This window comes from Dysidea avara, chromosome 6 (genome assembly GCF_963678975.1).
Source record: "Dysidea avara chromosome 6, odDysAvar1.4, whole genome shotgun sequence".
Taxonomy (NCBI): domain Eukaryota; kingdom Metazoa; phylum Porifera; class Demospongiae; order Dictyoceratida; family Dysideidae; genus Dysidea; species Dysidea avara.
The window spans coordinates 22,745,171-22,761,586 of NC_089277.1; the positions used below are offsets into that span (position 1 = coordinate 22,745,171).

Consider the following 16,416-nt stretch of genomic DNA (forward strand, 5'->3'; position numbering starts at 1 on the left):
TAAGGGGCGTGCCTCTTCTTGATTAGCTAGAAGAACGAAATAAGCTACTAAGAATGATAGATAGCTGGCGTTATTATACGAGTGCTGGCTGAAAAGGACTGAAGAGCCTCTAAAAGATCGATTTACTCTAATAATACGCTCAAATACTCTAATAGAGCAGTCATATCATTTCATGTTAATAATCTGCAGGCAGCATCAGGGATTTAACTGCATAATTATCTGCAATTCTGAAACTTGTACATCTTATACCAGTGTATTTCTTTAAGTCTTTCAACAAACATATTGATATCATTATCCACTATAACGTGTAGTTATAGCTCGATCTAGCTTTAATATACTGATACTTGAAAACTCTTTAATTATTACTCCCAATAGCCATTTTAAGCCTGTTATAATAGCTATAATTATATGTAAAGTTGAATACTTCAGCTAGCTATTAATTAATTAATTCTGGTAAAACTACTTGTTATACCAGCATCTTGAGAACTAAGCAACTATAGCTACAGAAACTAAATGAGCATTATTATGGAATAATAGGCTAGATACAAGAATAAAAAAGAATAATAGGAGAAATTTTGGGGAAATTCTGGAAAGAATAATATGTCAAATTTTGAGCATATTAGGCTCAGGCCTAGCACCAGTACTTCAGCTCCTAAACGACAGAAAACACATGGTAAGTTAATGTTGGTTGACCCTCAATACATTTACTGTATTGTAAAGTATTAATAATAATAATAATAATAATAATGACGATACTTAATGATTTTCTCTAGTGTTCAGATAACATTACTGACCCTATAGAAAAAGCAAAGGTAGAAATGCAAAGGTACATGGCTGATGTAATTACTGATCAGTATGATGCTCATGGTTGCCTAGATCCATTGGTTTGGTGGAAGCGAAATGCCACTCGCTACCCATGTCTGGCTTCATTGGCCAGAAAATACCTAGCCATACCAGCAACTTCTGTACCTGCAGAAAGAGCTTGTAGCTTAACAGGACACCTAGTTAATGAGAAACGGGCATCACTGTTACCTGAAACAGTCAACATGTCATTTTTAGGAGAAAACCTTAAGTAAACATGTCACTATACTTACTTTATCACTTGTTTTCTTGTAGCTTATCGTACTTGTCTTTATTTACGGCTGGATAATACCATTTTATGTTCTTGTAAGTTGTATCCTAGTTGTTGTTAAGTTAACTATCGTGATATCTAAAGTTAATTATTATTATTATTATTATTATACTATTGGCTATCGTGAACAGAATCTTACTATCGTTCGGACAGTCAAATTTTCACTATCGCTCAGCACTAGTTTCTGCTTTACTAGCTGCGCAACTCACTACCATGAGTCTTGATATCAGTAAGTGTGTGACCTAATTTTAGAAAACCATCGATATCCGCACAATTTTCAAAATGCATTTAATTTGTTCTTTGTTTTCTACAGGGACAGAGGAATGGACTAGCCAAGTTTCAGCTTCCTAAGTTAAGCAGCGTTGGAAATACAGCACTAGACAGCCGTACGAGCAAATAATTTGATATGTTAGCAGTGTCTGTGATGCAACCTTTACTTCTACAAAAACCTTACAAGAACAGCAAGGCTAAGGATCATTCATCTCATTTGATACGAAGACTGGATTTATGGTGCAAGGGGTCTTTTGATGATCTGCTGCGTGAGGGTCAGTGTATACAGGACCGCCTTAGGCAGAATAATTCACTAGGGGGGGGGGAAGCTCCATGATCGCTCTCGTCTGTTTGATCATTTAATGTCTGAGGGCAAAGTTAGTATGGCTCTTCGTTTACTGTCGGAGGATTCAAAAGGTGGAGTGTTGTCACTAGACTCAATGATTCCTTGTGGTGTGGATCCATCGGGAAATCCTGTATATCGAACTGCTAGAGACATTCTTCGCCTTATCAAGCTCAACCTACTACCATTAATGTATATTTATGACCAGTGTGACATTCTGTTTTTCATAAAATCAATTCAAAATTCATCTGATCATTTCAACATCCAGACCTTCATCAAATTCTGTCATCATTCTACTAGGTCTTCTTCCAGTAACAAACTTGAACATGTTTTTACATCATCTAATTAACAAAAAAACTTCTACTTCAACAGACTTCCTCGAACCTTCAACAGCTTACCAGTAATTGACCTAACTCAACCCTTTGTTACCATTAAATTTCAACTAACTAAAATCCTATGGCAGCATTTTACAAGAAACTTCAATCCAGACAACCAGCATAGTTTCCATTTTACATGTCCTTGTAGCATCTGCTCCAAACATCCCAAGCCACCTAACTTTGATACATTTAGCAGTTAATTGTAATTATATAATTAATGATAAGTACTTAATTTAAGTTATGGGATCTGGTACTTACCAGATTACCTTTAGTGCAATTGTATATAAACTCACTTCTATTGTTGTACAACCATGTACACCTGTAACATTGCACTATAAAGCTAATAATTGAATTGAATTGAATTGAAATTCTATTAGAGAAACATCCATCAGCAAAGTTTGCTACCCCTGACGTTCTTCTAGATCCTACTGGTGATCCAATCACTCCCCAGTTTGATCCGATAATCTTTGACTCTCTCACAGGCGATCTTATCAAGCGTGCAGCACTTAATACTCATGGTGCTGCCGGTTTGTCTGGTGTGGATGCTTATGGGTGGAAGCGTCTGTGCACCTCTTTTAATGAGGCTTCTGTTGAACTGTGCCAAGCCTTGGCCTCTGTTGCCCGCTGCTTATCCATGACTACAGTTGAACCTGCAATTTTGATGCCTTTTGTTGCTTGCAGGCTGATACCTCTCGACAAACGCCCAGGTGTGAGACCAATAGGTATTGGTGACGTGCCCCGTAGAATTGTTGCTAAGGCGATCCTTTATGTCATAGGTGATGATATTGCACTGGGTGCTGGCCCATTACAGACCTGTGCGGGACAATCAGCTGGCTCTGAGGCTGCTGTACATGCTATGAAGAATATGTTTGATGACAGTGATTGTGAAGCTGCGCTCTTAGTGGATGCTACTAATGCATTCAATTGTGTGAATCGCCAAGCTGCCCTACATAATATATCCATCCTTTGTCCTGCATTTTCTACTATCCTGAACAACACTTATGCTCAGCCAGTCCGATTGTTTGTAGTTGGAGAGGGTGAAATCCCATCTTGTGAAGGAACAACTCAAGGAGATCCTCTCGCAATGTAGATATTAATGTGCACCAACAGTTTAGACCAAGCAATACCACAACTAGAGGTCACCATCAAAAATTTCTGCAGTTTCCAACAAGGGTAGATGCTTATATGAATTCCTTCTTTCCTTTTACAATAAAATTATGGAACCAACTAGATTATCATATTATCCAAGCTCCATCTCTTGATTTATTTAACAATTATATAAATTTGTAAATAAGTAGCTAACTACATATGTATGAATATACTCATGATTGAGTTTGTACATTAACAAATATATATATATATATATATATAATGGCAATGTATGCCCTGGCTGTGGTTCCCTTAATTAAAAGACTCCGTGTGGCAGTCCCCAGTGTTGGGCAGGTATGGTTTGCAGATGATGCCACTGCGGTGGGGAAACTGAAACTTTTGCATAAATGGTGGCAGATACTATCCTCTTTGGGACCTAATTTCGGGTATTTTTCTAATGCATCTAAGACAGTGTTGATTGTAAAGCCTCATTTGTTAACTATTGCAAAATCTATCTTTGCTGACACTGGTATGCAGATTACTGATAAAGGCCAGCGCCATCTTGGGGCTGCATTGGGCTCTCGAGAATTTGCAGAGGGGTTTGTGGCCAAGAAGGTTTGTTCTTGGTCTAGTGAAGTGCTTGCTTTGGCTGAGATTGCTACAAATCGTCCTCATGCGGCTTTTTGTGCTTTCACTCATGGGATGATAGGCCGGTGGGTATACATCATGAGGACCATCCTCAATGTTGGGCCCCTGTTTCAGCCTCTAGAGGATGCCATCCGTTTGAAGCTGATCCCTGCCCTCACTGGCCATGGTGCTTGTTCTGCCTTAGAGCGTGATGTGCTCTCTCTACCCTGCTGCCTAGGTGGCTTGGGTATTGTCAATCCTGTAGACATTGCTGATTCTCAGTTTACTGCATCTATCAAAATCACACACTCTCTGAGATCTTTGATTGTTGCTCAGAATCTACTAGCCCCTCTACCCGACGTTAGTTCTATCAAGGCTCAGATTCATCAGGATCGTCGCTCTACTTTGAGGGGGAGGGCTTCTACGATCAAATCTAATCTTTCGTCACAATCCCAAAGAGTTTTAGACCTGAACAGTGAACCGGGTGCTTCTGCCTGGCTGACAGCATTGCCTTTAGCAGAGCAGGGATTCCATCTGATGAAGCAAGAATTTTGGGATGCCTTGCATCTTAGATATGGCTGGAAGCTCCTGAACATACCCAGTCACTGTGTTTGTGGGGTCCCATTTTCCGCGGATCATACTATGATTTGCAGACACGGAGGCCTCACATTTGTTCGCCACAATGCTTTGCGAAACATCACTGCAGAGTGGCTTTCCAAGACATGTCATGGTGTGGCCCTTGAGCCACCTTTACAGCCACTTACTGGGGAGATCATTGCACCTAAGACTGCCAACCGTCAGGATGAGGCTAGGGCAGACATACATGCTAGGGGATTCTGGGGGCAGCGGCAAAGTGCCTTTTTTGACGTAAGGGTGTTTCATCCTAATGCACCGAGCTACTGCAACACCAGTGTCCCCTCTTTGTATCGACGTCACGAGGCACAGAAGAAACGTGAGTATGGTGACCGTGTCAGAGAGGTTGAGCAGGCTTCCTTCACTCCCCTTGTGTTTGCGACCACTGGAGGTATGGGAAGGAAGGCAATAGTTTTCTACCGTCGTTTGGCTGACCATCTATCTCGCCGCTGCTCTACTAGTTACAGTCAGACTCTGGCTTTTATCCGATGCACATTGTCTTTTTCTTTACTTCGGTCAGCTACAATGTGCATACGTGGAAGTAGGTCCATCTCGCATCGCTCCTCTGATGCCTCTCCTGAGATGGGCCGCATTGATGAGCACAGGGACTTTTAAACTTTTAGCAATCTGGTCCTTTTTATTCAGTTGTCCAGCACGTGCTTTCTTTGTGCTGGGGGTGGTAGGCAAGGGCAGTCCATCCAGCCCGGGAAAAAAAAAAGAAAAAAATGTACAGAAGCTATCGAGAAAAGAATCTACAGGCGCTTACATAAACCATCATAACTTACTGATACAACAATGTACGGAATTTAATCTTGGTTCATTGTATTCGCCATGAATGTGTGCATCCACCAAGGTATAGGTTTTTCCCCAGGCATGCTTCTTTGTTCGAGAAGGAAGGCAAATTCACTGAAAAACGATTGTCGGTAAATTCTTTCGTCACCGCAACGTAACCAAACGTCTGTAACTTTGGAATCTTTTCGTGTATGGAGATGAAACAAAGATGCTTGTACTCCCTATGGACAGGCGAACACAATGATGCCCAGGATTTATCCATTGGTGGCTTAATTCACCCACCAACAAGGAGATAAAAACTTGCATATTTTTTTCTGGAGCTTGCGTTTTTTACCCATAGTTTTTAAATGTGTTTTATTACAAAAGTACTGTTGTGCGTATATCGACGGTTTTCCAAAATTCGGTCACAAGTGTTGATATATTCGTAGAACGAACTAATAGGATTAGCTAGGCTAGTTGTAGTGATTTACAAATGTCATGCATGTGATCAATTGTGCTGTCTTAGTGGAGTCATGTTTAAATAGCTTCGTGATCAGATGATCAGTAAATGTTTATACAATCTATTTCTAGCCATAGAACAAACTGGTGGTATTAGTTTGGCTGGTTGTAGTGATTTACAGTGTAATGTTGTTTTCGTAACATTCCATAAATAAATTCTCCACATAACTGTTCTGTATTTCCCAATTAGCTGCATAACTGTTCTGTATGACTCACACAGTACAGTTATGCTGCTAATAAGTACTGTATGGACATTACAATGCACGGCATCACTTTGATCCTCCCACACAAAGTATGATATTAGAAGTTCAAAAATAAACTACAACATGGCAGCCAATCATAACTTACACATGTGTGCAATTACATGATTACAAGATGCTACAATGTACTTCTTTACATTTAGAGACCTGCCTATTATGCTCAAAATTGTACCTATTATGCTATACTGCACTGCTGAAATTTTTACCTATGATGCTCAAATTATGCTCAAGCTTTATGCCTCATTTCCCATGTTTTTCAAATAAATTTGCAGTTATGGCCACATAATAAGTGGCTGAAGCACATCTTTGCTCTTCAATACTGCATGTGACAGAAAAGATCAATATACTCTAATAAAACAGTCAGCTGTCTGGTTGCTGGTTGCGCTATTAGAGTTATTGACTGTTCTATTAGAGTATATCAATCTTTTTCTGTGATATGTAGTTTGACCATAAAGGATTTGTAGTATGGCTGAAATATTCTTCATATTATGCTAGCATTATGCTCAATGCTTTCAGGCACCTATTATGCTCATAATTATGCGAGCATAATCGGCGGGTCCCTATCATACAGTCAGGGCCGCCCAGAGAAATTAAGGGGCCCAGGGCAAAGAGTTAAAGTGGGGCCCTTGACCCAAGTTGTAAGATGAAGACCAAAAAAAAAAAAAAAAAAAAAAAGGTCACAACCTGCTGGCAATGACAATAACTACCCATCACCAACCATATCTCCTTATCTATAAGCTTGCTACACTGCTCCTCTGAAGAATACTGTGACTGCTCTATTAGAGTATTTAGATCTGACTGCTCTATTAGAGTATATCGATCTTTTAAACAGGTATTCAGGGGGCCCTTCATGGGGCCTCCTGGGGCCCCTTTCAGGCTGGGGCCCGGGGCAAAATGCCCCAGTTGCCCCCCCCCTGTGGGCGGCCCTGCATACAGTACAATAGTAACTGTATAGTATAGACCACAAAGTTGTAGGCGTGGCCCACAAAATAATATCACCCAAAAACCACCCTCAATTTTCCCTTACGACGATGAGGCAATATTGGTGAGGTAAAACTAAGCCCAAACAAGTTTTCAGATCAACCCTAAACGCTTTCAACAAGTTGCCACGGGTTTTTAAAAAACAAAATTATTCAATGGAATTTTTTACTGACTGAGTAAATGACTGACTGACTGATGCTTTCAGACAAGTGTAACTAGATAACTGCTAAGGATACGGGCTTGATTTTTTCACTGTTCGACATCGCTTTCTTCCCAAGAGGTGCCATTTGGCATACCGCAGTGCGTACAATGCATTCTTCATGGACTCACCAGTGTCCTCCTTTGTGTGCCATTCATCTTTGCTGACAGACAAAGGTGTTGATTTGGCACGAGCATGTGATGGCTTCCCTTCGAAACAGAAATCATCTGTATTTTTCATCGCGGCAGAGGTGCTTTTCAAACAGTTCTTGATTTGTACTGCTGTGTAACGGGTTGAACATAGCCAACAGTCAAACGTAATAGGTACTTCGATTCACTTTTCAGATAATAATTAATATGATTGGGGTGCACGGCACGACTTCTTTCTTTTGGTATGCGTGGATTGTAGAGGTACTTTTCGAACAGTTCTTGATTTGAAATGCTGTGTAACAGGTTGAACATAGCTGACAATCAAGCGTAATGGATACTTAACTTTTCAAATGATAATTGATATAGCTGGGGCGCGGTTCCTTTTCAGATGCGATATGCGTGGGTTCACCAGTCATAATAAAATTATTTACAAAAAACATTAACAAACAAGTACATGAAAAAATTTGGAACTTTCAACTAGAGTAGGGACCATAGCACATCAATAAAAAATACTGAAACAAGTTAGAGTAGTCCATGATATTAAATTACTGTAAAACAATAAGAAGTGTTATATCCCTACTGTGCATTTCTGTTATGGTATCTTGAGCACAGTAGGGATATAACACTTCTTATTGTTTTACAGTGATTTAATATCATGAACTACTCCAACTTATTTCAGTACTTTTTATTGATGTGCTATGGTCCCTACTCTAGTCGAAAATTCCAAATTTTTTCATGTACTTGTTTACATTATAATGCATACCTGTGATTCGAAAATTTTCTATCTAGAAAAGCTTTGCTCACTTTTATGAACTGATTGGGCAGTATGTAGAATTTAATGGTGAAAATTTAAAATTTGTTTGTCAGGGCAGGTACGTTTTGTCAACTTGTGTGATAATATTGATAAATATACTGTATAATGTACTAGTCATATTACAATGTCATACTTACTTGTGCAAACTTTTGCATTGTTTTTTTTAATAACTTACGTACTTCTGGTTCTGAGCTATGCATCATAGAGCCCTCTGCAATAATTTTCTGTATCAGTGATGTTGCTGCTGTACTTGCAGAATTTTGCACAGATTTTATGTCTTCAGTGATTGGAAACATCAGTATATCAATCATTTTACTTTTTGCGTAATTAAATGTGGCCTAAAAAATACAGTACAGTGACATTTTAAATTAATATAATAGTAATTGTGACCAGGCCTGCAAAAAACAGGGCACATGGGCACATGATTCATGCCTTCTTTTTTAACATTCTACTACTCAACTTTTTATAGCATTACACTATGACAATGTAGTTTTCAGCTCTAAGTAAGTAGTATTTGACTTTACAATGCAAGTTACAGAATGCAAATATTCTACTCTAACACAGATATATTACCTCTTGTGTGACAGGGTGTAGTTTGTGCCCACATGCCCTGTTTTTGCAGGCCTAGGCCTGGACACAAATATGAAATTAGTGCATTATTATATTCACTATAAAACAGCCCAGCTGTGGTGAGACCACTAGAAGAATGTAGGGTGAAAAAGATGAAGGTGGTGGACAAGAAATGGCCACAATCATGTCAATGTCAAACATTATGGTAGCTGCTACATAATTATGATGAGCCATGGCAGTGGTTAAAGAGGAATCACCTGGTATTTTTGCAAATCTCTAAAATTTAATAAATCAGTTGCCTAAACTCACCTCCAAATAAAATTTTGTATACCAGGATCAAGATACTCTAACAGAGCAGTCATTCTAATAAAGCAGTCACAGTATTAGAGCAGTGTGTAGTGAGCCATTTAAGGATGTTTAGCTATGTACTTTATCAGTTATACATTTTCCTTTTTTTGGGTCTCACTTACCAAATCAGATGATGTAGTGCCATGCCATTTCATTTTGACCACCTTTCCAAAAGTCTGGATCCGCCCCTGATTTGGGGACATTTATTGTGTCTAAATTGTACATTTCATTATTATTACTTAACACCTTAGTATAAGGCAAGGTATGTGTTTCTATTTGACCCTGTATATAAATAAATCTGTGTCTGCATTGGAAGTGGATATCCCGCGAATATGTACATAAGTCACGATTATAGCGTTAGTTAATCCACCTATTTATTTAATAAAAACCTTTGGATGATTTCTAGTATAGCTACATGGCAAATTGGCAACTTTTCCCCAGGTTTCATACCCATATTGGTTGTATATATGTGACGTTGGCACACCCACTGATCAGTAGAGCATTTTGTTGTGTGAACACAGTCACTAATGAAAAAACAGCAAAGGAGTAATACTAAACAATAACTTGTGTTTGTATGTTTGGATATCGTATCCTGGTAAGTAATAATGAGATGGACGAGTCACTTCATTACTTCTAGATATGTGCTGATTTTGCCAGCAAACTATTTGGAAAAATACTTTGGTAAAAGCAAAGAACAAAATGCTGGAAAAATAAGTGGAAAATTAGAAAAATGGGCACTAAGGAATGGTAGCAACTTAGCACATTTGTATGAAATATTGGATACTCTTATAGAACAGTCATGCATTGTATTAGGACAGAATTTGCTCATAGGAATGGCGACTAAAGATCGAGATACTCTAATAGAGCAGTAACTATGTATGTAATATTCTAATAGAGCAGTCACACATGCTTGTACGCAGGGCCGCCCAGAGAAATTAAGGGGCCCAGGGCAAAGAGTTAAAGTGGGCCCTTGACCCAAGTTGTAAGGTGAAGACCAAAAAAAAAAAAAAGGTCACAACCTGCTGGCAATGACAATAACTACCCATCACCAACCATATCTCCTTATCTATAAGCTTGCTATACTGCTCCTCTGAAGAATACTGTGACTGCTCTATTAGAATATATCGATCTTTTAAACAGGTATTCAAGAACAAAATGCCCCAGGCATTTCTCCCCTGGGGAAAAATGCCCCAGTCCCCCCCCCCCCCCTGTGGGCGGCCCTGCTTGTACGCTTTAGATACTGAAATAAAACTTATTGGTGCTCAGCCACACAGAAATTACAAGCAAAATTTTGAGCAAAATAGGAAAGAAATGAATTGCTGGAAAGAAAAAATTGGTGGGAAAAAAAAGTGAAATACGCTCATTCCTAATTTCTTCTTGGATGCCTTCATAGTAAATAATATAAAAGACTATAGTTACTAATGTGTAGAGAATATGAGGCATCCCTATTTGATCGCATACATAGTTTAAATAATTTATTGTCAACCGGACACGAAATTAATGACAAGCACAACTAACACAATAATACATCTCAGTCTATTTATAGGTCAATGTTCCGGTTATTATCCGTATTCTCTATCTCTCCCCAAGTCTGTATCATAATCACATGGTAGAGACTAATTTAATAAAGGATTATATCTTCTGTGGTTTGCCATTTAGGGGGTTGTCTGATCCGGGTAGAGCGCCGCAACTTGATTGGAGAGGTCTGTGGTTCAGCAGGCGGCTGTGGTGAAGTCTCCATCTGGGATGGCTGTGGTGAGGCCATCAATTGAGGTGAAATAATTGGAGTTGTTGAGGGTGGTCTTGGTGACAATGTAGGAGAGTAACTCTGTGGAGGAATTGGGGCTACTGGTTGATCCTGTTCAACAGGAGGGGAGGTCGATATGTGCACCTCAGGCGAATTGCCTGGAGAGGAAACATCAGGATGGATGGGTGCATCATCAGTATGTGTAGTAGAGGTTGGTGGTGACTGATCAGCAGAGCAGCTAGGTGGCAGGTACTTCAAATCATCCAGTATTGATCTTTTCCTATCAGGTTTATACACAGGAGTGCATTTTCGTAGAAATTTACAAATTCTGATAGTAATTCTGCCTGAACCATCCACTCTAACAACATACTGATGATACTGATGTACCTCAATGACAATTCCAGTTTTATCCCATTTTCTGGGGTGATTACTAACCTGATTCTGAATCCTTACATGATCCCCAACAGACAGAGGTGGAAGGCGTCTGGTATGCTCTTGCCATCTTTCATGATTGGCTATGTGACGCCTCCTCAGTGCTGCCTCTCTTTCCACACTGGATGTGGCTGGTATTTGCCAGGTAGGATTGGAATGAGATCTTTGATATGTCTGCCAAATATGCACATTGCAGGAGATAGTTTGGTGTCCTTGTCTGGAGTGTTGCGGTATTGCAGAATTGCTTGTTGGAACTTGTCCACATCAAAGTTACCTCCAGGTCCAACATTGTCGACAATTAGTCACTTGATTGTTTTGACTCCAACTTCTGCTCTGCAATTGCTGTGAGGAAAGGCCACTGAGCTAAGTCGGTGATGAACGCCCCAACTAGATAAAAATGATCTTGTCATGTGGGCGACAAACTCAGGCCCACAGCTCATCAGGGATCCCATAAGTGGCGAATGTCCGTCGAAGTACTGCAGTGAGGCCTTTAGATCCATTCTGCGCCCTTTCAACTATTGGCCAATTGGAATATCGGTCCACAATGACAAGGTAGTTCATTCCCTGTTGGTGAAAATAATCAGCACATATACATTGAAAAGGATACACTGCAAGAATTGGTGGTGTAGGTGGCAAAGCAGGTTGGGATGGTGCCATCTGGTTACAGTGGCTGCAATTGGCCCTAGTTGCTTGAATGTTGTAGGTGATACCTGGCCAGAAGATTGAAGTGTCCGCTCTAGAAATCATTGAGAGAGTGCCCTGATACACTGCATGAAGAGCAGACAAGCAGCATTGCCGAAGAGATGGTGGAATAACGATTCTATCTTTGTACAGAATTACACCATCTATACTGTACAGATGCTCCTTAAATTGGTGATAGTCTCTAAGCTGAGATGGTAGCTGGCATCTTTGGTCTGGCATACCATCTTCAATAATAGAGAGTAAGGAATGCATATCTGTGTCTGAGCTTGTGGCAATGCGGACTTGATTCCAATCAACTATTTGAATGTCTTCAAGTTGAGCAGCTGCAGAATGCCTCAAAGCAGCTTCCATGTCATCCGATGGTAGTTGATCATCACAAAGTACACCTGCAAAAAGTTGAAGGGGAATGTTAAGTCCCCGAGACACAAGAGGATCCGAAATGATGTAGGAGATGTCATCATCTGGTAATTCCATCTTGGATGGGATTGGGTCACCAGAAGGATACCTAGAAATAGCATCGGAAGCTCTGTTCTTGACTCCCGGAATGTGTACCATTTTAAAACTATAGCGGAGAGTTTTTTCTTTAAGGTTACGTAGTCGAGGATTGCTTACTTGATCTAAGGATCTATCTCCAAATATCTTCAATAAAGGTTTGTGGTCAACTGCATCCACAAGATTATCACATCCCAAAACAAAGTGCCTAGCCTTGTCAAGGGCATCCGCCACTGCCAGAGCTTCTCCCTCAATTGGTGCATAATGGGATTCTGCTGGGTGAGTGAATCTACTACCCACTAGGGTGATCTTCCATCCCTGATGACAATAGAAGAGGCCAGTTGATGGGAATGAGCAGTGCTTCTGAAATAGCCAGAAGCCTATGCCATGCCTGGACCAATCTGTAGCGAGGCAAGTTGGATTAGTTTTGTCAAAGATCTTCACCCCATCAGAAATTTCAGAAACAATCACAGTTTTGGATTCCTCAAATAACTGATTAAAACTATCATCCCAATGAAACGGTGCGGCTGGTTTGAGCAGATTTCTAAATGGGAGCATCCGTTCAGCCATGCTAAAGGCATATGCCATTTGATTGAGTAGGCCGAACCATGATCTAACATCTGTAATGTTTCTAGGTTTAGGAAACTCCATAATAGCTCTAAGGTATTTCTTACAAAGGCAAACTGTATCACTTATTATCTCAAATCCAGCAAATTCCACATTGTCTTGGGCGAACACAAACTTCGCTGAGTTGAGGATGATACCATTTCGTCCACAGATGTCAAGCCATTTGGCTGCTTGAAAGAAACAGTCATGGATAGTGTCTGACCACAAGAGCATATCGTCCACACATTTAGTCTTCTGGGGGAACAATGCTACAACTTCATCGTAGCGCCTGGAGTAACCATCCCCTGAAGCAATGTATCCTTGAGGTGCAGTACAATATTGGTACCTGCCCCACGGAGTGATAAAGGTGGTATAATGATGATCATCAGGGTGAAGTGGAACACTGTGATAGCCATTCCAAGCATCAAATACAGTTTTCTTCTTTCCGTGGTGAACATATCTAGCCTGATGAAAAGGAGATTGAGTATGGTGAGTTTCCTGAGTGGCATGAATGTTGAGTGGTTGAAAGTCAATGGTCCTCCTAGGCTTTCCATTCTTTTTGGCACAAATGATCATTCTGTGACACCAAGTTACTGGCTCACCAATGGGGATAGGTTCTAAAACACCCAGCCTGACATTTTTGTCCAATTCTGCCTTAACATCATCTTGCCAATGGATAGGGACCGGTATCGGTGAATGATAGGCAGTTGGTTTCACCTTGGGGTCAATCATTAAACGCATAGGTGGTCCCTCCATCGTGGGCAGAGGTTGATGTTCACATGTATTAAAAGTGCTGGAGCCATAATATTCTAGTAAGAATTGCTTGAGCTTCACTATGCACAGGGGAGGGTGGTGGGGAGAGGCGGCGGTTTGGTTCTCCTCGGACAATCACATTTCAGAGAAGCCACTTCCTGAGAGAAACTGGCATGGTCAATACTAAGCACCTGGTGATCCACCCGTGGAGGTATCTCACCTACAATTGGAAATTGAGTTGGTATAATACCCAAGTCCATACAAGCTTCTCGACTAAGACATAACTTATCTGTATTGTTGGTGATGTAGACCATCTGTCGAGCCACCCTCTCATTACCTGATTGGTCCCTCCCAGATAATCTAAAAATCGTAGCACCCAGAATCAGGATGTCACGATTGTCAGCAGAATACATCCGCATGTTAACCGGGGACTTTCACTGTCTGTATGAAGGTAAGTTTTTAGGTGAGTTTGATGGTGAGATAGGGTTGGCCTGGCCTCACAAGGATGCTCACTTCACTCACTCCTACCCTATCTCGCCTCGAACTCACCCAAAAACTTACCTTCATACAACTAGTGTGTTTGATACTCAAGTTATAGGTACCACATCCTAATTTTTATACAACAAATGACTGGCTAAACATATTTTTGAATGTTTAGCCGGTGACTGGCTAAATATCCACTTCGTTTTTTTTTCTGAAGCTTCAGTTTTTACCCATTAGAGAAGCTCAGGTATTATCAACCACCATGAGATTTTGGATGCGATATTTCCTAGAAGAGCAATGAGAGCCAATTATGTATGGCACTATTATGAATACCTATGACTATAACCTCCATGTATAAAATTTTAAAGGATTTGGTTATATTGTGTGGCTGCAGTGACCTTCGAAAGCCATTGTCCAAAAAAATGAATGCTCGGATAAGGTAACATTTGTTTGGGCTCTTCTATCTCTACCCTTCCCATGCAATTTATATGCAATTTTGTGTTAGTGATTAGTAGAACTATCCTTGAGCTATCCCATGATATAAGCAGATTAGATTTTTATCAGCTACATTTGCAGCTGTCGCTTTTTCCCCAGACATGGTAACTTGATGAATCATTGGACACAAAATTGGCATTATAATTCTGGACACAGCAACTTATTGCAATTATTTTGAGTTTAAGTATAGTACTAGCTAAGAAACATTTGAAAATAGCTATTTAGGCACCTGTGAAAAGTGATTTTTTTTATTAATTCGAGATGAAAACAGTAGCTACTTCATATAGCCACAATACATAGGTCTACACTGTTAAAAATAGGGTGTAATCCAAACACCTTTAGGGGAGTTCTAACTGCTGTGTAAATTAAACTCCTTTGAAGGGAGTTATAGTACTCCCCAGGGGTGTTCTAAAGCAACTAAAAGGTGTTAAAAAGGTGTTACAATACTCCCTAAGGGTGTTCTAGGAATAGCTATAAAGGTGTTACAGTACACTTTAAAGGTGTTCTAGTGCTCTACATGGAGGCATTTTGTTGAAAAGATATGTAGGCTTGCTATAACATTCCAATAACCTTCATGTTGATTTCAATTTATACTCAATGATTACCAACAACAAAGCACATTAGCAGTACACAATAATATTTGCAACACTTTATACTTACCACACGGTTCTTTCCAAGTCACTCTTATAGAAGTTAACAACATGTACTTGTAACCTAATTTTCAATAGAAGCATTCGATGGTGGGTTTCAATATACCAAGGTGTAGGCAAACACCCTTACAGTGGCTTAGCTATTAATGGAAAGTAAAATGACATTTGTGGTGTTCAACAACACCCCAAGTGCTACAGTACTCCCTTAGGGTGTTGTAAATACCATGGGTGTACATGAACACCTTTACAATGGGTGTACTAGTAACAGCTCGTTTTAACAGTGTAGAATAGCTACATAAAATTGCTGAAACTTAATAATTTTATATGTTTTAACTTACTTGAGGCAAGGGAGGAATCCACAATAATGCACAAGAGGTCACCACTGCTTTATTGCCTTAGCGACTAGATCTGTTAGAGTAAATTAATTTAATGCAGTTTTTTATGGTTTTTCGCACTAATACACCCTTAGATAGCCTGCATATACATAAAATTATACAATGGATACAATTAATTAAATTTAATTGATATAGTATTTAATATACTCTAATAGAAATAGTCACTAAGGTGATGAAGCAGTGGTGACCTCCTTTGCATTGTTGTGGTATATTTCTGACCTCCCTTCTCTCAAGTTAGTTCAAATATTATATAAAAATTATTAAGTTTGAGCAATTTCATGTAGCTATTGTAGACCTAATGTGTTGTAACTACATGAAGTAGCTACTATTTCCTTCTCTAATTGATAAAAAATCACTCTTCACAGGTGCTTAAATAGCTGTTTTCAAATATTTTAGCTAGAACTATACTTAAACTCAAAAATGATTGCAATAAGTTGCTGTTTCAGGAAATACAATGCCAATTTGTGTCCGACAATTCATCAAGTTACAGTACCACATCTGGGGAAAAGGTGATAGCTGTAAATGTACTGTAGCTGATAAAAATCCAATCTGCTTATATCACAGGATAGCTCAAGGATA

The 16,416-nt window shown here is 39.7% G+C and overlaps 1 protein-coding gene across 3 annotated transcripts in view; it reads right to left on the reverse strand.

The window, feature by feature from the left end:
* The window catches only part of LOC136258576 (uncharacterized), a 291,117-nt gene that overhangs the window by 59,592 nt on the left and 215,109 nt on the right, over nucleotides 1-16,416 (reverse strand). For 2 of the 3 annotated variants that reach the window (XM_066051897.1, XM_066051898.1), the window contains exon 4: nucleotides 8,344-8,502. The exons of the other annotated variant lie outside the window; for it this stretch is intronic. In XM_066051897.1, the coding sequence (XP_065907969.1) occupies nucleotides 8,344-8,502 (159 nt within the window). The remainder of the gene's footprint in view (nucleotides 1-8,343; nucleotides 8,503-16,416) is intronic. 3 annotated transcript variants of the gene reach the window in all.